We start from the raw sequence: 23,483 nt of genomic DNA, 5'->3' as shown, positions 1-23,483 counted from the left end.
TTTTTTTTTCGCCCTTCGAAACTTGCAAGCATCTCAACATCCTCCCCTTCTCTCTCTTTCTCTCTCACTGTTCGTTGAATCGCTAGACGAAGGCTAGTATCAGCTATGGAAAGCTCGAATATCGAATTGAAATGGCTCGCAAGCCGCATCATCCTACCGATAGCCTTAGTCTACATAGCTTCGTTCCTCTACACCTTGGTGAAGGTTCGACTGCTCTTCTATCGCCTCAAAAAGAAAGGAATGGTACACATCTAAGCCCCCTATCTCCACCACTCAAACGAGGAACCGTCCACCTAACAATCCGTATCTTTTAGCCCATGCTACCCTGGAATCCTGTCCTTGGAAATCTTCCGGTTCTCGCAAGGTTCATGAAGAAGGTTCCAAAGGATGCCCAAGAAGCAATGTCTTTTGCACTCCTTGCGTCCGAATCCGGACTAGATAAGTGTTTTTACATGGATACCTGGCCATTCGGCTTCTCAACCCTGGTTGTAACCTCTCCAGACCTTGCTGTTCAAACCTGCCAAACCTATGATCTTCTCAAGCCAGACGCCCTTGCAGCATTTATAACTCCAATGACTGGTGGACCAACGTTTTTTGACAGGAATGGCGCAGAATGGAAACGTGGAAGAGATCTCTTTAGCCATGGCTTTAGCATGCGGTCAGTCATGGGTTATGTTCCGTATATCCTCCAGGAGGTGGAAGTGTACGTTGATGTTCTTCGGGGCTTAGCAAAGACTGGGAATACTTTTCTCTTGGATGAGATCACCTGCAGATATGTGATGGATATCATCGGAAATGTCGCAATGTAAGGCTCTCGACTGCATTTCAGCTCCCACTGCAATCAAATAATACGTTAAACAGGAACACGCGGTTTATCAGCCAGCGACAATTCCATCCAATCGCAGCTGCGATGCGGGATACGATAGACCGGGAGTGTCAAATTGAAACAGGAAATCACTTCAGTCGTGTCAATCCCGTGCGCCTATTCAAGCAGTGGTATAATGGGCGGACAATGGACCATTATATTGGGATCGAGCTCGAGAAGCGGTATCAGGAATGGAAGCAACAAAGCGCGACAAGCTCGTCTACATCCAAGACTATCATGGATCTCGTCATCACAGAGTACATGAAGACGAGACAAGTGGCAGGGCCAACGCTCAATCCTGACTTTAAGGCCTGGGCCACTACCCAGATTCGGCTGTTCCTCTTCGTCGGACATGACTCCACCGCTGTGACTATCATGTACTGCTTTTACGTCCTATCCAAGCACCCGGCCGCGTTAGCCAAAGTTCGCGCAGAACATGACAAGATATTCGGCATGGATCTTTCCAACGCTTCCAATCTACTCCGCCAACGCCCGGAACTGATCAATCAACTTCCATACACACTGGCTGTCATCAAGGAAACCCTCCGCCTCTTCCCCCCGGCAAATGGGCTCCGAAACGGCCACTCCAACATCTCTCTCCGTGACCCCGAAACGAGTACCACCTACCCAACAGACGGATTTGCAATATGGATTGTCCACAGTGCTATTCATCGCAACACCCAGACCTGGCCAGATGCACACGCCTTTATCCCTGACCGCTGGCTTGTTGACCCAGGTCATCCCTTATACCCACCACCCGGAGCCTGGAGGCCATTCGAGCACGGATTCCGAGACTGCATTGGACAGACGCTAGCCCTCCTCGACATTCGAGTCACGCTTCTAATGACGGTTCGTGAGTTCGATTTCAAGGACCAATATATGGAATGGGATCGGAGGCATCCGGCTCATGGGTTGAATACTATTTTTGGGGAGCGTGCTTATATGATTCAGGCAGGTTCGGGTCGGCCGGCTCAGGGATTACCTTGTAAAGTATTTCTTAGTAGAAGCTTCCAACCAGAAAATGAGAAGGCGTAAGGGTAGGGGGGCCAGGCTTGATTATCTTCTAACAGTTCTGGCAAATCGTCTTCCAGCGCAGCAAATCTAGCCCTAAATATTGTAATCTGCAAAGCATTACACTTGAGGGAAATCAATCGTTCTCTAAATATGAAATTTAAATTAAAACCTTTGCATTTATATGACAGTATAGGGAAACCTAACAGAAATTAGAAAGTCCTATACTAAGATCTATCCTTGATCGAGATTTAAAGGAAGAGGAGGTGGCGTGCCCGAGTGCCATTAAGAGAATAAGATGTACAAGTAAAGAAAAGAGCTCCCTCAAAAGTATTCATGGTCTAAACTTAGGGAATAGAGAGCGAGGGGTTAATATAGTAGAACTGGGGAAAGGAAGGTAGAAGGCATGAAAGGCAAAAAAAAAAAAAATAATAATAATAATAAATAAATAAAGAGATGAAGTTGAGAGATATTATAAACAGTACTTGGGCAGGTCCCCTAAAATTGGAGGTCACCTACTTTGTATCATGAAATCTCTTGGCTTTTCAAGTTCTCTCAATTTACTCGCCTATATCTTTGTTTATAGGGGTTATTTGACTTAAAAATTAAACTTTAAAGGATTATTCTGCTAGCTTAATCCAACGACATATAAAATCGCGCTTCCTTACACTTTACAAGGGTCAACGCCAGCGAGGCCCTCCCACCTGTTGATAAGGCCTTTTGGTTATTTAATTAAGAGTGGTCTCTAGAGTTCCATGGATGTCATCATTTTGCAGTTGATTGGTTGCTCCACATCCATCGGTATGTTATAATTCTACCACCACCCTGCCCTGCCACCAGCAGCCAGATATCTCTCGCTCGGCTGTTACCTATAGATACATACAACTCCTAGTTATCATAATTTCACGAGACAATGCCGCGATGAATAGTAAATTACGTGTTGTACATGACGAATTTCCATGGTAGAACAACAAACAAGTTCGTCAATGCTTTTGTCTCATGTCAATCAATGGGTCTATGTCACGGTTATTACGCTCTGATCAGAGCACGTTATCAACATTTATCCAGCACAGCTCACGGTGGTGGCTGCCCTCCGTTTCACTTGAATCCAAACAAACTTGTTTCCAGTCCATCGCGCCATCAAGAATAAATCATCATACCACCTTACATACGCTCACGTCGACGGGGAGCAGACCGGATGATGTTGTCAACGCGCAGAAGAAGCTACAAAGAGTTGGCGTTAGCTGTGTCGTGACTAAAAATAAAACAAAATACATATTCCTTACCTCTGCTGCCTCCGATGCGGAGGAAACCACAGCCTTCTTCAGCTTGTAACTCTCTACAACGCCCAACTCCCGCATGTCAGCAATGCCACCACCGGGGGTGAGCAAGTCAAGACCAGAGCTAGTCATGCCATTGTTGATGGCCTGTCGTAGTCGGGTTACGAGGTCACTGGAGTCCAGACCGGCGTTGTCAGCCAGGATAGTGGGCAATTGCTTGAGAGCCAATGCGAAAGAGTCAACAGCCAGCTGCTTCTTGCCCGTGGTGTTCTGAGCGGCTTGCTCAACAGCCTTGGACATGACCATCTCGGCGCAACCACCACCCAGGGTGACACGGGGATCCTTCACGGTCTGAGAAAGCACGGCAAGGGCGTCGTGGAGAGAGCGCTCAGCCTCGTCGAGCAGCTGCTCCGTAGCACCGCGGAGCACAATGGTGCATGCCTGACCGGCAGCCACGCCCGAGAACTTGATCAGAGTATCTTCACCGATGATAACCTCCTCAATAACGTCGCAGTGACCCAATTTAACTTGCTCGGGGTGGTCGAAGGTCGATGCAATCTCACCACCAGTGACCAGAGCCAGGCGCTCGACACCGTCGAAGTCTGCGTGTTCGATGGACATAATGCCGGCCTCGGTGAACAGCTGTTCGGGCCAGTTATAGATCAACTGACGGTTGACGAAACAGTTGATACCATGTGCCTTGATCCGGTCCACCTTAGCCTTCATCTTCTCACGCTCTGCCTTCTCCAGTTCCGCCAGTTTACCAGTCGACTCGACCTTGACCCGGGCACCGAAGATTTTAACCTTGTCTGTGTCCATGGCTGTGTTGGCGACCAAAATATTGACGTTTTCCAGACGCTTGGGCTGGTTGACACCGATCTTCTTGTCAAGAATGAAACCCTCGTCCAGGTAGGAATCACTGAGCTTTCCACCGGCCTTCTTGATGATCTGAATGTGGCTCAGGTCGGTTGAGCCCTTGAGACGGAGAACTGCGTCGCAAGCAAGGGTGGCGAAGTGATCACGATCCTGGGACAGGACCTTCGAGCTGAGGGTCGTACGAGCGATGGAGTGGAGGTCTTTACGGAAAGACTCCATGTCGGCACTGCGGTCGACAGCAGCCTTCTCAAGAGCATCAAGAGCGGCCCGGCTGGCTATCCGATAACCTTCGATGATAGTCTGGGGGTGGATTTTGCGGTTCACCAGCTTCTCAGCCTCACGCAGCAGCTCGGCCGCCAACACGGTCACGGACGTTGTGCCATCACCGACTTCGTCATCCTGGACTTTCGAGATGTTGACCAAAACCTTGGCTGCAGCGTTATCGAGAGCGATAGCCTTCAGGATCGTAGCACCGTCATTCGTTACGAGGATCTCGCCGGTCGACCTGGATAGCTATTAGTAACATGTCCACCACAACAGCCCCGCATCTCCGAATCCAATCCCACGTACGCTGACTGGAGGATCTTGTCCATTCCCTTAGGGCCCAAAGTGCTCTTCACCAGGTCACCGACGGCGATGGCGCCAACGAAGGCGGAGAGACGGGCATTCTCGCCCTTCTCTTCGATGACATCGTCCGCAAAGATCTGCGTAGGGTTGGCGGACGCCTAGGAGCGGTCAGCATGAGAGACAATATATAACAGAAGTTAATAAAAGACAGCATGATCAACTGACCATTATGAATAGTAATTAATGTGAAAGATAGCTACCGTCGTGGGGGAAGACTGGCAGCTCGTTCAGGGGGGTTGATTTTGTTGGGGGGGGGGGGGGGAGATAATTTTGGCGGACAGTTCAATAATGACTGAGTACTGCGGGACGTCCAGAAAAGTTCGCGATGTGGCCCGAGCTTAAAAGCTGCCGCAGACCGCCTGCAACTGCTGCTTCTCTCCTCCAACCAGCATTCAACTTCCATTCCTTTCCACAAATAACTCTCTCAATTCATATTTATTTCTCTCGGAATGGCGGCAGAGGACGAGAAGTCGCAGCCTTTACCCAACAAAAGACCGCACTCCGCGGTGGATGGCAATGAGGATGATGGTGGGCTCACCCTCGAATTGAGAAGCAAACCAGCACAAGATACTAATCTTAATTAACTCAAGGTAACGACTCTTCCTCCGACGATGACTTCGGTCCAGCCCTTCCGTCCGCAGATGCGCCGAAGAAGAAACGGCGCAAGCTCCCCTTTGAGAAAGTCTACGTGAATGCGCTGCCCGCGTCGCCGCGTTACTCGAAATCGCTCATGCACAAGGACCAATTGTCCTTTGTGACAATGACACCACACACAGACTTCCTGATTACATCGTCTATTGATGGTTTTGTGAAATTCTGGAAGAAGATGGCGGTCGGTGTTGAGTTCGTGAAGGAGTTCCGTGCCCATAATGGCGAGGTGAGGGGCGTCAGTGTCAGCGCGGACGGCAGGAGCTTTGCGACAATTGGGGCCGACAAGACAGTAAAGCTGTTTGATGTCATTACTTTCGGTATGCCAGTATCACGTCAATATCAGATTATAGCTACAGCAAACTAATTGCCGGGTGTAGACTTGCTCTCCATGCTCACACTCGAATACACTCCCCGCTGTGTCTGCTGGGTCCATCGGCGAGGCGCTTCATTACCACTGCTGGCAGTGACCGACGAAGGCAGCAGCACCATTCAAATCTTCGACGGCCGAGGCGAGAACCCCAACCCCCTCCACACTGTGAAGTCAATCCACCGGAACCCGGTAGCCGCAATCGCTTTCAACGATGCCTACGACTGCGTCATCTCCGCTGACGAGTCCGGCATGGTCGAGTACTGGCGAGCGGGAGATTCCTCATTTGAAAAGCCCGACAACGTCTTCGAACTAAAGTCATCCACCAACCTCTTCGAATTCAAAAAGTCCAAATCCACCCCAACCTCCCTAACCATCTCCCCTTCCGGCGAACAATTCGCCGCCTTCTCCTTCCCAGACCGCCAGGTCCGAGTCTTCGACTTCGCCACAGGCAAGCTCTACCGCAAATACGATGAATCCCTCTCCACAATAACCGACATGCAACAAGCCGGCACAGCAATCCACCAACTGGACGAGCTTGAATTCGGCCGCCGGCTCGCCGTCGAACGCGAGCTCGAAAACCCCGTCACCCAACCCAAAATCAACGTCATCTTCGACGAATCCGGCCACTTCATCCTCTACGGCTCCCTCTACGGCACAAAATGCATAAACACCTACACCAACCGCGTCGTGCGCGTCTACGGCAAAGACGAGCCCTTCCGCTCCCTGAACCTAGCAATGTACCAAGGCCAACCGCAGAAAAAGGGTCTAGTAACAGTTTCCATGGCCGCAAGCTCCAACCCCCTCCTCCAAGAGGCCGAAGAGCGCGACCCCATCCTAGTCAGCACAGGATTCGCCAAAGTCCGCTTCTACCTCTTCACCAACGAAACCGAGATCTCCAAATCCTCTCGCGACGTCCAGAACGAGAAACCCACCCAAGCAACCACCGGCCGCGAATCCGCCGAGAAGAAATCAAACGACCTTGGCACGTCCGCCATCCTGCACACTACCATGGGCGATATCCATCTCCGGCTGTTCCCGTCTGCCGCGCCCAAGGCTGTCGAGAACTTCGTCACCCATGCCCGCAATGGCTACTATAACAATACCATTTTCCACCGTGTGATCCGCAAGTTCATGATCCAGGGTGGAGACCCGTTGGGCGACGGTACAGGCGGCGAATCGATTTGGGGCGGGGAGTTCGAGGACGAATTTTCCAGTTTGAAGCATGACAAACCGTATACTTTGTCCATGGCTAATGCTGGACCAAATACCAATGGTAGTCAGTTCTTTATTACGACGGAGAAGACGCCATGGTTGGATAACAAACATACCGTTTTCGGGCGAGCCGTGCAGGGGTTAGATGTTGTCCATAAGATCGAGAATACGAAGACGTTTAAGGAGAAGCCCGAGCAGGATATCAAGATTGTGAGCATCACTGTGTCTTGATTTTTGGGTATTTTCTTTTGTTGCTTTCGCATGGTAGCGTGGTATTGTCTTGCTTTTTTGTGCCGAAGAAATTATATATCTCAGATTAACCTATAAAACTGGTTGTTGGAACCATGTAAGATATCTTGTGGGATCTAGCAAAATTACATTAAGGGTCCTGTACTGCGGGCACCTATACCTAATTTACACGGTCAGCCGGCAACATGTCACATCCAGGCAAGCAATTCATTGATCTCATGCTGGGTGAGACGGAGGAGACATCATGAAGAAAGAAAAACATGTCCAGGCAAATATAAGCGACGAAAGAAAGCTGACCCAGCCTCCACGGAGGAAAAAAGAAAATTACTATGTTCTGCCAAAGCCATGCAACGCAGCTCAGAAGACATGCACACACCATATGGTATCATGTACGGAAACTTTGTACGAGATTGGTCCCAGGTAGTGGAAAGAAAGGAAGAAAAGGGAAAAGCCAGCCGAACACGCAAAAACGCCGGATACATATGCGAGAGTAGCAGGAGCGAGCATCGACGAAAAATGTTGGTATAGACGGATTGGAGGCACTACATTGTGCCTGGGAGTTTGGCTCTATGCAACTGCCCGGTTGGAGAATGCACTAGATGCCGTGTTCGAGTACGCTCTGCTAGGGAAAGAGTGGATATGGTAAAACAGGGTCGACCCAACCATCACCGAGTTACTTCGCGAGTTTCAATATCGCCTACATCCGCGGGCTGCGGGGTCCTTTGGAGACGTGATAGACGAGGTCCAGGAGCGGCAACTTCGGTGCGAGAGCTACTGGCCACGGAATCTGTGTTAGCATATTCATCATGGTTCACTGGGCTTGGAGCCGGCATAAATTGGCCCGGCTGTTTTGGGCCGGGACTGGTGTTTTGGCCGCGGTTATAGAGAAGCCCGCTGTTGCTGCCGCTGTTGCTACCGCTCCCCGCGTGGTACAGGTTGGGATATTTCGCATCGTGGCGGCGCTTGAGCCACACTCCCACAATCGCAATTGCAGTGAATCCAACGGCAAGAACAATTACCATGATAACCCATTGGTAATGTGTCGACCACCTAGAAAAGTCAGCAATAAAGTGACAAAGGGCGCGGGAAATAGATTTCGCCAGTTGCATACCAGGATTTTGGAGCGGGATAGGTATTTTGCGATTTGGCGGTAGACGCGGATGTTGATGTTGAGGGCGACGCCGCGGCACTGCTTTCTGATGCAGCAGTACCCTTGTTTTGGCCTCCGGATGAGCAAAAGTCGTTATACCATGTCTGCAATTTTGTGCGGTCGTCGGCGCTGGTGCAGGTGTCGGCGCATGTCCCGTCCGCGGAGTTATGGAGTTGAGAGATCAACGACGACTGGCAAAAGCAAGAGACATAGGTCGAGCGGTCGCTCGATTGGGCCGTCGGAGGTACACAGCCAGTCTGGGCTTGTTGCAGAATGGAGCAACTCAGGGCGCACGACGGGAAGCTATCCGATGCGGCAGTAGGTATCAAAGTGGTGTCATCAGCGGCACGGGCGGAAAGCGAAAGAACGAGAGTAATCAGGAGGAGGTGGAAGAGTCGCGATGTTGACGGGACATTGGCAGTCCAGGCCAATGGCCAAAGTGCCATGGTGACGGTGACGAGTGGAAGAATTGTAGTGGACACCGTCGGAGTAGACGTAAACCTCACAGGAACAGGCGGCCCACCATATCTATATAGGAAAGAAGCGAAAGTCGAAGGAAGCGAAAGTCGAAGGAAGAGAGAGCGGGGGATTCGGAAGGATTCAGACGGTGAGAGAACGAAGGACACAGGAGTTATATTACTATGAAGTCACCTCCCGGAGAAGTAAGTGGTCATGAGAGAGGGGGGGGGGAATGAATAAACGAAGGTGCGGTATGAAGAAAAGTGGAGGTGGAGGAGGAGAAGGAGGAAGAAGGAATGGAAGGGCGAGATGAAGAAAGGGAAAAGGGAAAGTGAGGTATGGAGGTAGAGTAAAAGAGGGTCCAGAAGGAAAGGGAAAAAGAGTCCAGACAAAAAAATCACTCCACCGAGCTATTCCGCTTGCGGCCTGAGGACGCCCAAATCACTGCTTTTTTGACTTTTTCTTCGGATTCTACAAAAGTATTGGAACAAACTAGTAATACCCCAGAATCATATCATACTTCTGGCTATTATTTCCTCCTGTCGACTATATGTTCTACACCTACATATACATACATACATACATACATACATACATACATATCTATCGTGGATAATCCCTTGAGAACCCAATCGAACGGAAACCGGGAAATGGGAAGAAGATAAGCAAAAAGATCCACTCCCCTTACCTCACACCCAAAAAAAATCCTAAGCTCCTCATGATCACTGACATCAATTGACAGCTCATTCTACAACTCTGATCCCAGGAATGTTCAGACTCTCCGCCAAGTTCTTGGGTTACAACCAACCGCTTGCGTCGTGGCGCTGCCGGATGCGTCGCCGTTGGCCATGTCACAATGACCCATCCCATGCAACTATCTCCCAATAATCCCGTGGCTCCACACGCTTAGCCGAGGGAAATTAGCAAAAGACCAAAAAGCACCGACCCCCATCAGAAAACACCGGGCAAATGAAATCAATCAAGAAGCGGGGGTAGTGCGGAAATTATACTGAATCTTTGAGACACACCAACACTAGGCCTAGCGCCTTCAATTCTGAACAGGTGCATGGGTAGTGTATACTAAGTATATCTATTATCAGGTTGTCTTGGATTTTTATTTTTGGCTCGTGCCTGTCGAGTAACCTTAACCCTCTTGGGATCCACGGATCGTCCTCACATGGTTCCTGATCTTCGATAAACCTCTTGATCCGTCACGCAAGGGATATCGCTGGGGGGGGGAATGTGTCACCGGGCTCCAAGCTTGACACTGGTTCGCCGGCTCTCGTGCGAGTTTCATCTGCCGCTGGAGTTACAACGGTGACTATCGGTGCACTTTTTATCCGGGCAATATTAAATTGTACTATTGCGTCTCAGTGTTACCTCTTAATCTTCTAGGTTTTACAATGGCCGAATTTAACCTTTTTTTTACTACGTATTCTTATTACTAATCTAGGTAGGGTACCCGTGCGAAATATATATTTCTTAAGAAAATAGGGTAAACAAAAATGGCGTAATTAACCCGAATAAATGCCGAACACAGCCGAAAGCTCTATAATGAAAACTCAATTTTATTATAATTTTGCACTTCTTGACTCGGGATAATATTCTTGCTAATCTACAAGTCAATGGACTTGGACAGCATACGTATTCTTTGGCCCTCGACAATAGTAGTTGTAAATCGTACTATAACTTGGCATAGCAGCAGTTGAACCCAAAAACAATGGGTTTCATGGCCGTTAGGAATATGTTTCAGATCTTTTGTTCTCCAAGCAAAGAATGTATGAGTCGAGGCGCAACAATACGAGAACAAAGACTCAATTAGTGCATGTCTACTTCATAACATCATATAAATACATTAATTCATCATCATCATCATCATCGTCATGTTTCGTAACATCACCGGTAGATTTTCCCATCTTCCGGTACTCCCACCTTCTCACTCGAGAAGCTACAATGTCCCTCCCCGTCCGCATCGACATAGGTAACCCCCCACTGCAACCTCATCTGCTCCGCTCCCAACTTCCCTTCCTCCTCCACATACTTATCCCCTTGAATACTCAATGTGGGATGACAAGCCGCTGCAATAGCTAGACTACAACTTCCCGCAACGGGCATCCCGGACTCCAATCGCCTGAAACTGAACCCGACCAGCCAGGCCACCATCACCACCCCCACAAGAATCGCACTCAAGATAGCCGGGGGAGAGTATCCGCATGTAATAAAATCCCGCGCGGGGTCCCGTTGTAGGTTGCCGGTGTACGATTCAATCCCAACCACGAACAGGCTCTGCGAGAGGAGCCAGTGGAGAAGGGCGGAAAAGGTCAACGCGGGGACGGCGAAGCGGTAGGGGAGGGAGAGGAAGTAGCTGCTGCGTTGAGCGACTTCGGGGGGACCGGAGACACGCAGACCCTTGCGGTGGTTGGCGTATCGGCTCCATTCCGCGGCAAGGGTCATGGCGGTGAAGATGGCGTTGAAGGTGAAGTAGATGATGGAGAAGAGTAGTTGGGGCGTGTTGGCGACGAGCACGTTGGAAATGAGCGATGTCACCCATCTGGTCCCTGTGATTAGGGTCTGAGCGTTGATCGCACCAAGACCCATCGTCCAGGTGTTCGATTTGTCCCTCATACTCAGAACTCCGAATATAAGAAGGCCGGTGCAGATGACGATGGCGACGGCATATCTGGATCCTTCGGGTCAGTACATACTAGGGAGAGATGCAGAAGGGTAATAAGGGAAGCACCTACGAGACGAGTCCAAGGAGGTAACGCCTGCCTGAGACAGCTGCGTGCCATCGCTTTGGCGTGCTATTGAACATGGATGATTTGTAGCTCGGTCGGCAGCGGCGCGTCTTCACGGATTCTCTGGTGAGGAGGCATTGACCCCGTGTAAACTCGTCGGGTTTCAGCATGAAAGAAACGACCGCATCTCCTGTCGTCAGGATAGGCTTTTTCGTGGCACTTGCAGCGGTGTATCCAATTATGATGGCCTTAACCAAGTTGAAGACGATCACGGTGATCGCTAATGGGAGGCTGTATTCTAGCTTGCAACGTTGTGGTGGCCGCTCCGCAAGACAGTATGCGACTCGGTAACGGTCCACGTACCAATCGTTCTTGGAAGCTTGGTCCTTTACATCTGAAAGAAGCTGACTACAAGTATGATCTTTTGCCTCTGCTTGGGCTGAGCAGATCCACTTATACGGGTCTGAAGCGGAAGTTCGGAGGTTCTCTTCCGGCAAAAAGGTGGTTTGCTGTGCGACTGACTGGTACTGATCTGGTTGATCAGTATCGTTTGTCACAAGTATCAAGCTCCCATAGGTGGTCTGGAAGTCTGTTGCATATGCATTAACACACTGAGAGATATCGAGGCGCTGAAGGGTTCCATTCTGCGCTTCGGCACGCAGGCGGCTCAAGGCGTCATTGGTAGTGTCTCCATTGTCAGAAGTGATATTCTGCATATCCTGTTTTACAAAACCCTCTGGTGCAGTAAATACCCAGTAGGAATTGGCCGAGGTAATGGCGAATATGGTCGAGTTGTACCTGGGGATGTGGATTAGTACCTTTGAGAATTGAAAAGACCAGTCACCGGGGGCAGCCTTACACTAGATGGAGTGGCAGAGACGACAGAACCAAGCACAACCACAAAATAGCGCGTTTTCGGGATCCCTGTCGCAGATTTCGGATACTGGGCACACCTATGTCGAGCCATCTGCCCTTACCATGGGCACGGTCTATATCTTTCCTGGTCGGTGCGGATAAACATTGCTATAGAGATACTCAGCAAACCAAGCCGTGCATGGAGAAGCGATAGGGCCTCCACAGACCATGCAGTAGTTGCTTGCACCCAATAGGCTCGTACTGAGGATATTGATGGCGAAATGCAAGCCCGTACTCATATGTTGCACCTTCTCACAATTCCCGTCATGCAGAGCGCCCCGGTTTTCCTTGACTTTATGGTGCGCAGCAGCCCATATGACAAAACCGAGATTGAATGCCAGAACGATGATGCTCGCAAATGAGGCCAATGCAAGAGTGAATCTCCATCCAGAATACCACTCGGTTATTCGCGTTCGAAAGGATCTGTGGACTTTTACGGGGAATTGCGACTCGCTTTCGTTGTCGCTTTGATCAGACGGTTTTATACTTTCGAGTAGATCGATCATTTTGTGGGATTCATCGTCCAGCTCCATGGTGTTGCTTGGGAAAGCGGCCCGGATACATGAGAGATGATGTGCAATGGTCTGGGAAACGCAGTGGAGGCCTAACATATTTAATCCCTTGGTGAGGCTGTGCTTGGGTCAGATATAGTAAAGGTCAGTAATGGCCAATAAAAGATCATCACAATGCCGATCGTCCGTTGGGTACTGTACTGTGTACTACTATCCCAGCGAGGCTTTTCACCCCCATGAGCCCTACTGGCTATATGTCAATGAGTTCTGATCAGACAATACAACATCTTACAATAGCGCCTTCTCAATCCCATAAGTGGGGTCAATTGAATCCATAGCCTAAGTGAAGAGTAAGACAAATACATGCCACGAACCTTTGCATTTGGCCCCCAAATGGCTAGCAATGTAGGGATATCATTGAGATGAGATGAACCTCGAAAAGGCTCAGGTTCACGATCTAAAGTTGGGGTTAAAATCCAGATTAAACTTCACTTAGTTATATTGTATTACTATTTGGCTTGATACAATCTATTTTCTGGTGGCGTATATACTCAAGGACGCTTTTGTTGCCTACTGTTACAAGTCTTGTGTTGTTTCGTCGATCTTGTCGGTCCTCAGCGGGCTATTTAATTGATTTGTTTCTCCTAGATAGCCTCGTGTTCTACATGGCATAAGTGGTCCTCTAGTCTTAGTTCTTTAGATCTTCAGCAAGCAATTAAGCTCTTCATTTCCTGATAAAAGTTGCTGTTCTTTGAGATTCAACTCTAATATTTCGAGAGAATCGCAGGTAAGGGACTTTCTTCATACCGGCGGTACTGCATATACCACCCATGCGGATGTTCGAAGGGTAGATTGCAACCAATTCTCGGACGGCCCCGAGGAGCTGTACACAAACAATGGGAGTCATTTTATAACCAATGTGGCCGGAGAGATGTTGCATCGTCATGATACGAGGTACGTCAATGCCCCGATCTCTCATCACCACAATCCGCGGGACTGGCGGAGAGGGCAATTCAGTTGGTGAAAGGAGTGGTACGCAAAGCCGCTCAGACCGATCCTTCGGGTCGCAAGAAGTAGAGATGGTCAATGTGGATACCAGAGGTGGCTGTTACAATCAACAACACGGTACATGCAAGTACATATATGTACTCCTGCAGAGCTGGTTCTAAGGGAATTCTGGTAAGTAGATACAGCACCTGGTGCTGAATCCCCAGTGCTCTCCACCATGATACTCTGTAATTCAGGGTTGCTTCTTGTGATGAATATGTGGGAGTGTAGGAGTGGAGATATGAGGTTACCTTAGTGAGCCCAGACATGGTCATGTGGTCTACGTATGTAATACTTACAACCTTTCAACGTGTCAACCTTTTCATACAAGTGGAAACGTCACTTTGTAAGCAGTCCCACTTTACTCAATACAGTAATCTCGCCAAGACCCGGATTCGTTCCACGCCCGTTCGCACCGAGAGCTTATTTATCGGTAGGTCCTTGGCTGGTATAACTAACAGATGCGTAGCTTCAGGCAACGATCCAATGGACCTATTAGAATGGTTGGTTGAGTTTAGCAAGGCTTAGAGCAAGGAAAATGCGAGGTGCGAATACGAGGTCCACCTATCATGAAGCTTGGGAGTCTTGTTCCGATGTCTCTATTGGTGGGTTGGGTGAATTGGTTTAGATGTATGAATGTCTTGTATACTATGAAGAATTGGTATATAAAGGACTCCATAAGTTACGAGAGTAAAATTATCAGAATATACTTGGACTTCAAGAGAGGAAACCTTGAACTACATTTACTATATCTTTTCTATCCCAAAAAAAAAAATGGGCACCTCAATCTACTTCTACAACCCATCCCTAGCCGCCTCAATCCTCTTCACAATCCTCTACACCCTCCCCTTAACTTACCACACCTACCTATCCCTCATCGCTCCCTACACAGGCCACTACCACAAAGTAAGCTACTTCATCCCCATCGCCATCGGCGCCGCAACAGAAGTCGCCGCCTACGCCATCCGAGCCGCCAGCGTAAAACAACAAGACAATATCGGCCTCTACGCCACCTCCGCAACTTTGATCGTGATAGCCCCCGTCCTCGTCTGCGCAAGCCTCTACATCCTGATCGGGCGATTGATCCGGTCCGCCGGCAGTTGTGCTGCTCCTAGCCCCAACACCGAGACGAAGAAGCCAGTGCTGCTGTTCGGGAGGTTCTCGCCGTCTTGGATCCCCCGGGTGTTTGTTACGTCGGATGTCGTTAGTTTTCTGACGCAGGCGGCTGGGAGCGGGATTGCTTCTTCGAATGATTGGGTAGGGAAGGAGAAGGATATTGGTGTTGGGGTGCTTATTGCCGGGTTGGTGTTACAGCTTGTTACTTTTGGTTTTTTTCTTGTGGTCGTGGTTTGGTTTGATCGGAGGTCTTCGGCTGCTGGGGAGGTTGAGTCTGGGGTGAGGTCGGTTTTGAATGGAATTTATGTGGCTGGGGGATTTATTACGGTTAGTATATTGCTTTTTCTTATTTTCCTATACTTTTTCTTGGTTCTGGGAAGGGTACTAACGGTATCGTTGTGTGTCAGATTCGGTTGATCTATCGGGTTATTGAGTTCTGTATGGGTATGGATACCTATACCTGGACTCATGAATGGCCGTTGTATGTCCTTGAGGCCGTGCCGATGTTGATTGCAATGATGGTTCTGGGTTGGTATCATCCGGCTAGGTGGCTTCCGGTTGGACTTGGTGCGAGGTCGAAGTAGTTTCTTTTTTTTTTTTAGGTTTAGATGGTGATGTAGATGGTGACGATGCTGTTAGATTGCGTGCTGTTCGTTTTTGATATCTTAGAGCCTTTCATTTTTTCTGTTTAGTGGGTTTCTTTTGTTTGACGTTGACCTATATTCGTTTTGATAGTGAACGTTGTGTCAATCTAGTATAACTATCTTGCAATCTATACCGAATTCAATTCAGATGTGTCCTCCATCACAGAGGAGCTCAAGCCTGGATCTTCAATCGAAGTCCGATCCAAGGTAATAAAGCGAAACTGCCACTCTACCAACCCACGTACCTCACAAGGCAAGCACTCATAAATATAAACACCCCTCTGCAAAAGCGGCAGCTCATCCTTCAGACAGACCAACAATCTCGGTTTCCTCAGAACCCGAAACACCGGCCGCAACATAATCGACACCACCACATAATGCAAAAACAAAAGACGCGAGACATAATTCCCCGGATCCAGAAACTCCATGAACTCCCGATTACTCATTCTCCCCCAGTCATCATAGAATCCCGTAAAAGCAACAAAGCCGTCGCGCGCCGAAGATTTCAATGCGTGATACGTATCCAATAAAGCTCGGTAGGCATTGCGGTGACCATTACTCACTAACAATGGTTCGATGTTTTCCAATGTCTCGATGGATCTGTTCAGATCCTCGGTATCAGCATATGGCGTGTGAGGAAGTTGCGGCACGATATCGGTAATGATAACATCTGATGTGAGCAATGTGAACATATCGCTTCCTTTGTATTTGTTCAGGATCCGCCGTGTTATGATACCGCAGCCTCGGACCATGATGGCGAAATCAAATAATCCGTCAGCCATGTAGTTGGCCTGGAATGTGAGCGCGTATACTGTTGCGAGCATGAGATCCAGCTCGGTTTTGCCGCATTGATCTCCTTTGACTAGCTCGTTGCCTAGCGTTCTCAGCGCCTGGCCTCGGTGGATGACAGCTAGAGTTGTATATCTACTTCCATCTGGGGTGACTAAGGAGAGATGCGTGGCTCCTAGACATAGGATTGCGTGCATTAGATGTGGGCACTATTGTTGTCGGATTAGTTTCGCTCTATTCTACAAAGGCAGTCCACTGGGTAGGAAAGCTAACCTCGTGCGCAGAAGCCGGAAGACTCGTCTTCCATAGGTGCTCACTTCCAAATGGGAGATGCGGATATGCAACTATCAAGAAATGATGAAAGAACCGTAAGTCGTCCGCAGTGAAGGTGTGAGGCACTACAGACTGGTGTGAGCTCAATGCCACTGCTGACTCTGTTGAAGATGATGGTGTTGTAGCGTAGCTTGATGAAGAGGCATGGCTCCTTGGCAGCTGTCGTCTATAGCGGCCACCAAGTGGACTGGCATGTCGACGACGCAGTGATTGGTCTTTTGAAGGGTATATACACAGCATGTTCCGGCCGATGCAGTTGGCACAGGGGTGAGGCTGCGTTTCTTGACACTTGTAGATACATCAGTCCCACAGTCTTCAGAATACATTGACACAGGATTTATATACTTTGACTCTTCGGGCCTTGCAGTTGAAGCAGCCATGGCGCGATTTCGTATGGGGTCGTTTAATGCGGTGTGGCTCTATCTGGATTCTAGGAATGGATGAGTGGTGCGACGGAACGCTCGCCTGGAAACGTGCCAACTGAAATGTATGCTCCATCCTTGTGTTGATTGAATGTCTTGCGTTTTCAAGCTGTGTCAAGTCCAATTTCCATGTCGTCGTGAATTGTGAAGATGTCAATACTGATAATGGTAGGCAACCAGTTTTCGGCCCAATACGAGGCGACAACCAATCAGCTGCCTCTGCTATAATTATTATACCCTAGGAGATCTCAACCGTTGGCGAAAAAATATTAATAATATAAGCATCAGTGGCTTAAAAGACCATTCTCATCTTAAGCTTGTCTTTCTCCACGATTTCGTCCTTGTTCTTCATGAGCTCCTCCATATCCCATGGACAGCTCACGTATCTTCCCCTTAGCCACTCCCTGCGCTCGGCAGCCAACCATGCAATTGTATCGCCAGCTATATCTGGGGAGTCAGGAAATCCATCCCGCACCATGCCCGGCAATACGCCCTCACTAATCTTTGTCTTAATCGCGCCTGGATTCACACAAAATGTTAAAAGTCCTTTTTCGCCATATTCCAACTGTAAGGTCTCAGTCCACCTTAAGATCGCAAGCTTTGAACTTCGGTAACTCCCGCTCCCAGACCGAGCGTTTAATGCGCCTGAAGAGGCTACATTGATCATTATGTATGAACTATTATTAGTGTTAGAACGGCTTGACAGTTGCATGGGGAGAAATGCGCGCGCCATGTTGAATAGTCCATGAACGTTAACTTCATATGTTCGCCAGTACACATCCGGGTCTGAATCAAGGAATGGCTCGTATGGTTCCATATGGGCTGCGTTGTTCACGACAATATCCAAACGCCCACAAAACCCCTGCGACACTGTGCTATGCATTGCTTGAACACTATCTCGCCTTGTGATATCAACCATGCAGCTTAAAACCATAGGCTCAGGACGACCGGCTTGTACTGCAGCCGACTTTAGTTGCACGACTAGATCGCTGGACACGCCATGTAGGTCAGCTACGGCTATCGCAGACGCTCCTGCACGCGCAAAAGCCGTAGCTGTGGCATATCCTACGCCGTCTCCCCAAGCGGCGCCAGTGATCAGAACATGTTTACCGCTTAAATCTAGCTTAAGTGGCGAAATGTAGTCGTAGGTCGTAGAATGATGTGTGGACGTAAAGTTGCCTCCGGAAAGCTCAGCTTTGCTAGACATTGTTGACTTGTTGTAGCACGCGAAGACTGAAGCCTGCCAGGTGGGGTCGGACCGTATTATGAAAGGATCAGGCTTGTGGTAAGATTGTGATTGATTAATTAAAGGATGGGCCAATTGTTGCCTCCGAGGCTGTGCTGTGCTTGCCAAAGATGAATGTACGGCAAAGGGCTAATGCCTCAAGAAGCGAGGCAGTCCACCTTGCAGGCGGGGTGATCGTTGCCTGAGGCAACCGTCTATGATGGGCTGGCTAGGAGTCCTACCCATTATCAGGGTACGGCCATTGGCCAACCAGGCGGATGACATGATGTCTCTTCATATGGCACCAAATGTTGTACTAAATAAACACTTTCCGATATCTGTTTGACATGCGTGAATCACCCATGAGTCAGACGTGATATGATTCTTGTTCTACCGAGACGGAGTATATCAGCCCGACACTTCGATCGTATAGTTGTCTCATCTTATTTCTATCTGCGTGGTCTTTTTCAACTCTAACCCGCGGTCATCTCTTATAGTCTTTATAATACAGTATACAACATGAAAGGTCAATGGAAGACACCGTCAGGACCGCGGAGGCACCCCGTCTGTAACATCCCCATAGGGTGGAGTACTCCAATTTCCGAAGCACGCATACTCGAACTGGGACCGCTCCAAGCTTTTTCTTTGTACCTTCATGAACGTGTCAAGCTCACACCATCCATCGTCGCGATATTCACACTCAGGAAAGCTGGCATGAAGAGGGAGTGTTCGCTGATTTTGAAGGAAATGAACATAATATGTGTCTTTCGTGTCTTTCGCGTAGACACTCCGGGTTTCATTTCGGGATCGCTCCGTTGATACCTTATGAGGCGCCCGTATAATCTCAATGTTTGTGCGGCCACCGAAGGGAACAACTTTGCTAGTAGAAAATTGCTGGTTTTTCGGAGGTCCTGTGGGAGGCAAAAACTGAGCAAATTGTCTGAAGCCGAATGCTGTGAGAGTCGCGAAGATATCGGCATCATGTGTGAAGTCAAGGTAGAGGTTTTGATCCACCGGAAACGTAACTGGGTTCGTAGCCAGAGTCATGTTGGCATTTGTGCCGGTTGTCTGCAGGACATGGCCGTCCACTCGGGCAAGGAATTCCTCTACCCACGCGATTCCTTGGGCACGTCCGGCTGGATTCTGAAACCCAACCATGGCGGTAAACATGAGATCATACGCATAGCTGAACTGCTCAAATTCATTATATGTAAAGAGCTCGCAGAATTGACTGTAGCCAAAACTAATGGTCTCGTATACGCAGAGAGCCTGAGCATTATGTGAATCAGTAGCGGTCCAGTTATAGGACCCGGAAAGCTCTTTCAGCACCGTAGTACGGTTCTTGAGATATACATTGATCCATTGGTTCATTGGTTCATAGATTGATGTGTTGGCCATGACGGTCATAGCATTGGTGCAGGAATATGTTCCAACAAGAGAGTTATTGAACCCCACATTTTCAATTATTGCTAGTAGGTTGGCCTTGTCAGTCCAATCCAGGCCGAAGAAACCAGCAAGGAAGTTCTCTGCAGATTTCAGCATGCGATCCTGCGTTGTGGTGCGTGCCACTAGCTTATGACCAAGGCTCTCATTGTAAAGATGCCCATAGTTGTAGTAATTAAGGACACCGCTATCAAACAGCTCCTGGCGACCCTTCGGAACAAGGATCTCAGCCCCAAGACCATAGCTCCAGTCATTGAGGAATGATAGAGCGCCCTTGAAGCGGTTACCGGCAGTCGTAGAGTTCTTGATCCCCTCAGCCCAGGACGGAAACCCCTCTGACGAAGAAGGGTAACGAGAACCGTGTCGATGAATCATATGCATTTGGGTGATGTTTGCCCCAGCAGGAAGGGGATATTCGTCGACCCCGAAGCCATCTTCCGAGGAGAAATATGGACTATATTGCACCGTGAGATTTTGATGTTTTTGTATCACTAGGCGACATTTCCTTTTCAATTACCTACCTTAAATTGCCTGCATGGTGGAATATATTGCGCCCTTGCGCTCCCGAGATAGGTTGGTCTGTCACCAAAGGGTCATTGGCAATATAAGTCCCATGGCTGGAGAATGCTGGGTTCGTTTCGGCGAGGAAAGGTGCAGAGCCGGTGGCAGTTGGACCTGGGATTACTTAACCGAAGGCTCTATAAGAACCATTGCCTGAGTCCATAACCCACCTTGGTAACTCTCAGGGGATGTCTGGAACCAATTCGGTTGTGTTGTGCCAGTGGCTCTATCTGAACTAGCCGCCGTAACACCCACCCAAGAGACGGTAATCAGCGGGAGTGCCAAAAGCATGTCCTTCATGGTGAAACGTCGGGAGGATGCGTTCACTCGACCAAACCCCAAGGAAACGATAGTCGGCGCAATTGTGAACCATTCCCAAACATGTCAAGGCAAGCTGGCTTTATAGACGCCACGTTAGAGTCGTTGCTAGACATAGATGTCGGTAGTTCCGAAGGGTTATTATTGAGCAAACACATATAATCGCTGCTTTATTTGATCTAAATCTTCACTAGGGCCTGGATCACCAGTCGCTTCTGGGTGAATAGGCACGTGGGTGGCCATTGTTGTTGTTGTCCGAAAAGCCATGATGTCCACTATGATATGTGAAGGACGGCCATTTCCCGTGCTCGTATCGCTATACGCGATTAATGCCATATTGCTGTAGACCGATCGTGTTGGCTCAAGTTGCCCACGTGGGTGGATGATTTGGTGAAGTTTTCTGGACTCTCTAGTCAACTTAGCGTGTATAGAATTGCCGACAGTGCTTAGCGTCTTTTTTTGTTTTATTAAAAGGGGTTGTAACTTGAGCACGTGCTGTGTACCCCGGAATGTACGGACGTGTCGGGTCTTTCTTTATCCTGAGGCCAATGGCCATAAGGCTTACTCCGGAGTAAAGCTTGGAGTGACGGAAGTTCCCGTCCCCCCAAAGGGTGGGTCTTGCTTGTCAATGTTCTTTCACTGCTCGGATGCCGGAAGTTGCGATCTCTGCTTAGTGATACTAATTTTAGGTTCTACGATTATTCGCAATGATAATACATCTCTGATAATCTTGACATTCTTATTCTGAACTATACCTTATATGAAGTCTCCATGGAGCTATTTCCTGCATAGTATCACAAGAGAGCTTACCTAGCACATACTGCAAGATGACTTAGTACTTTAGTATTATCTAAGATCTCCCACAATACCAACGGGTTCCATCATGATTCTACCTGGTTATGTTACATTTTCGGTGCCCTGACGCGAAACACCACAGCCCCAATCGCCGCTGTGAGGCTGACTCTGCCGTAATACGAACACAACCCCTGCATAGTCAAACAAATCTTAAAATATCCACCCCAGAGTATATAATCACCTTCCTCCCTTCGGCACCAACCCCTAGAACCTTTTCCTCGGAACCTCTGCCCCCCAAGAACCGATCGACCACCATGATCCAACTAAAAGTAAACCCGCCCCCACCCCATCCCACATAATTCGCTCTAACGCAACCCAGGACCTTCCCCCTCCCCCACCATATTCAGAAACGCAACCTTCCTCCTACTCAGATACCCCTTACGATGAGGAAGCCACCTTTGAGTCAACCGAGCCCCGAGGGTTAGAATTTGATCCACGCAATACTATCCGCCCCGACGGCACCCAGCGTTGGTGGTCACGCAACGTCAAGCGCCAAATCTTTTGCTTGTTCTGTGTCGTCCTGGTGATAGCGGTGACGCCATATGTGGTTCTTACTATTTTGATGAGCCAGTGGAGGTTCTAGCTCCTGTGAACATGTCCTTCCCGATGTTTTGAAATCCCCAGGAGGTGCTGGGCGGGGATTTGGGAGAGCTGTGATACGTTACAGGCTTATGGTCGACTTGTGACAGGTCATGGATTTCTTTCTGTGGTCGCATTTTATGGAGTTTGACGTCCGCAGGGAGAATCGCGAGACACTCGATGATAGGGGATGGATTCATACTGTTAGCGGTATTTCAACACCGTTCTCACCCATTGCTGTCGGTTTTCTTTCGGTGTTTTGCGGCCCCAATCACCCCGCGACAGGGTTAAGAGAGAGGCAATTCGGATGACAAGGATTACCAAGAGCAAACCAGCGCGAAGAGGTCAACCTGAAGACGGCCAAATAAAACTTCATCAAACAATTCATCGACCGGCAGTATAATATAGAAAATGGAGGAAAGCACAAGAGGTGGGTGAAAGAAGTTCGGATCTAATGCAACATTTCGAGTAGTCAAATTGTTGACTTTGTCACATGCGGCGTATGCTAGATCTAAACGTGGAGGAAACGGCCAACTTCTGATCACTTGACAGGAATTTAAGGTTAAACTGTGTCCGAAGTGACTGGGATCATTCCTGAGAAAATTTTGATAATTATGATATCGAGTCGTAAAGGGCCCTTATATATGCACAATATGATACAAATCCTTATGTTTGATATGGCATTTAGCACAAGATACTTTTCGAGCGGTTGAAGCTTGAGCCACTCGCAGAAATGACTTCTGTAACGACGGGAAGCTATATATGTGCAGCCCAGAGCAATCTGAATGACAGATTCAGATTTATGTGATCTATTGCCCTTGTGGGATATATGACCCTGGATACGTCTTACACAATCTTCTATCAGCCATCATACTTCAAGAGTGGTATATTAACAGTCTTAGTAAATAATATATTTGTAAAAATTATATATTATATTAGGTCTACTGTATGTTGAATTTTTAAATATCTATAACATTATACCTATATTCTATGATCTGACTAATTAATAGATATCGCGTTTATGCCCCCTCAGGCATAGGTCTTGTAGTCTGTCACAATTATTTGGTGGGAGAGGGGGAGGAAGACAGGATCCATAAATCGAACGGTTGAATTTTGCAAGTGCTGCTCCCCAATACATACGAAAGAGCCTCGAACTTTGGTTTTATGCCGAGTGATACACTCTTGAGAGAACATTTCACGGGGTCATTTCGGTTTTCATGAGGGAGGGTGGTGAGC

General features: G+C 48.6%; 10 protein-coding genes across 10 annotated transcripts; 4 read left to right on the top strand and 6 right to left on the bottom strand.

The window, feature by feature from the left end:
- On the top strand, positions 1-2,016 carry BDV27DRAFT_121795 (cytochrome P450). Its single transcript, XM_032065458.1, has 3 exons — positions 1-243; positions 315-805; positions 862-2,016. Exons 1-3 carry the CDS (start codon positions 106-108, stop codon positions 1,898-1,900), a joined length of 1,668 nt encoding a protein of 555 aa, XP_031931956.1. The 5' UTR covers positions 1-105; the 3' UTR covers positions 1,901-2,016.
- Positions 2,017-2,754: 738 nt separating this feature from the next.
- BDV27DRAFT_30609 (chaperonin-containing T-complex subunit CCT2) lies at positions 2,755-4,904 on the bottom strand. Its single transcript, XM_032076281.1, has 4 exons — positions 4,825-4,904; positions 4,603-4,757; positions 3,163-4,537; positions 2,755-3,100 (listed from the first exon to the last, which is right to left on the bottom strand). The coding sequence occupies exons 1-4, from the start codon at positions 4,825-4,827 to the stop codon at positions 3,041-3,043; spliced, it is 1,593 nt and encodes a 530-aa protein (XP_031931955.1). The 5' UTR covers positions 4,828-4,904; the 3' UTR covers positions 2,755-3,040.
- Positions 4,905-5,038: 134 nt separating this feature from the next.
- BDV27DRAFT_121793 (WD40 repeat domain-containing peptidylprolyl isomerase) lies at positions 5,039-7,191 on the top strand. Its single transcript, XM_032065457.1, has 3 exons — positions 5,039-5,187; positions 5,250-5,627; positions 5,688-7,191. Exons 1-3 carry the CDS (start codon positions 5,109-5,111, stop codon positions 7,121-7,123), a joined length of 1,893 nt encoding a protein of 630 aa, XP_031931954.1. The 5' UTR covers positions 5,039-5,108; the 3' UTR covers positions 7,124-7,191.
- BDV27DRAFT_121791 (uncharacterized protein) lies at positions 7,192-8,981 on the bottom strand. The gene is made up of 2 exons (XM_032065456.1): positions 8,253-8,981; positions 7,192-8,191 (listed from the first exon to the last, which is right to left on the bottom strand). Exons 1-2 carry the CDS (start codon positions 8,735-8,737, stop codon positions 7,807-7,809), a joined length of 870 nt encoding a protein of 289 aa, XP_031931953.1. The 5' UTR covers positions 8,738-8,981; the 3' UTR covers positions 7,192-7,806.
- Positions 8,982-10,646: 1,665 nt separating this feature from the next.
- On the bottom strand, positions 10,647-12,936 carry BDV27DRAFT_153694 (uncharacterized protein; the record flags this gene model as incomplete). Its single annotated transcript, XM_032071846.1, has 4 exons — positions 10,647-11,430; positions 11,495-12,286; positions 12,348-12,511; positions 12,571-12,936. The coding sequence occupies 4 exons, from the start codon at positions 12,934-12,936 to the stop codon at positions 10,647-10,649; spliced, it is 2,106 nt and encodes a 701-aa protein (XP_031931952.1).
- Positions 12,937-14,736: 1,800 nt separating this feature from the next.
- Positions 14,737-15,662, top strand: BDV27DRAFT_167091 (RTA1 domain-containing protein; the record flags this gene model as incomplete). The annotated part of the gene is made up of 2 exons (XM_032074371.1): positions 14,737-15,405; positions 15,486-15,662. The coding sequence occupies 2 exons, from the start codon at positions 14,737-14,739 to the stop codon at positions 15,660-15,662; spliced, it is 846 nt and encodes a 281-aa protein (XP_031931951.1).
- Positions 15,663-15,794: 132 nt separating this feature from the next.
- BDV27DRAFT_30555 (Zn(II)2Cys6 transcription factor) lies at positions 15,795-17,526 on the bottom strand. The gene is made up of 3 exons (XM_032076279.1): positions 17,190-17,526; positions 16,785-17,132; positions 15,795-16,720 (listed from the first exon to the last, which is right to left on the bottom strand). The coding sequence occupies exons 1-3, from the start codon at positions 17,340-17,342 to the stop codon at positions 15,851-15,853; spliced, it is 1,371 nt and encodes a 456-aa protein (XP_031931950.1). The 5' UTR covers positions 17,343-17,526; the 3' UTR covers positions 15,795-15,850.
- Positions 17,527-17,558: 32 nt separating this feature from the next.
- BDV27DRAFT_167089 (SDR family NAD(P)-dependent oxidoreductase) lies at positions 17,559-18,852 on the bottom strand (the record flags this gene model as incomplete). Its single annotated transcript, XM_032074370.1, has 1 exon — positions 17,559-18,852. The coding sequence occupies exon 1, from the start codon at positions 18,471-18,473 to the stop codon at positions 17,559-17,561; it is 915 nt and encodes a 304-aa protein (XP_031931949.1). The 5' UTR covers positions 18,474-18,852.
- Positions 18,853-19,034: 182 nt separating this feature from the next.
- BDV27DRAFT_141721 (histidine phosphatase family protein) lies at positions 19,035-20,795 on the bottom strand (the record flags this gene model as incomplete). Its single annotated transcript, XM_032069863.1, has 3 exons — positions 19,035-20,388; positions 20,456-20,609; positions 20,666-20,795. 3 exons carry the CDS (start codon positions 20,793-20,795, stop codon positions 19,035-19,037), a joined length of 1,638 nt encoding a protein of 545 aa, XP_031931948.1.
- Positions 20,796-21,801: 1,006 nt separating this feature from the next.
- BDV27DRAFT_121783 (uncharacterized protein) lies at positions 21,802-22,922 on the top strand. Its single transcript, XM_032065455.1, has 2 exons — positions 21,802-21,937; positions 21,988-22,922. The coding sequence occupies exons 1-2, from the start codon at positions 21,923-21,925 to the stop codon at positions 22,249-22,251; spliced, it is 279 nt and encodes a 92-aa protein (XP_031931947.1). The 5' UTR covers positions 21,802-21,922; the 3' UTR covers positions 22,252-22,922.
- The last annotated feature ends 561 nt before the right edge of the window (positions 22,923-23,483 follow it).

The sequence above is a fragment of the Aspergillus caelatus genome (assembly GCF_009193585.1).
Source record: "Aspergillus caelatus strain CBS 763.97 unplaced genomic scaffold BDV27scaffold_18, whole genome shotgun sequence".
Taxonomy (NCBI): Eukaryota; Fungi; Ascomycota; class Eurotiomycetes; order Eurotiales; family Aspergillaceae; genus Aspergillus; species Aspergillus caelatus.
This window is presented reverse-complemented; position numbering and strand designations above follow the sequence as displayed.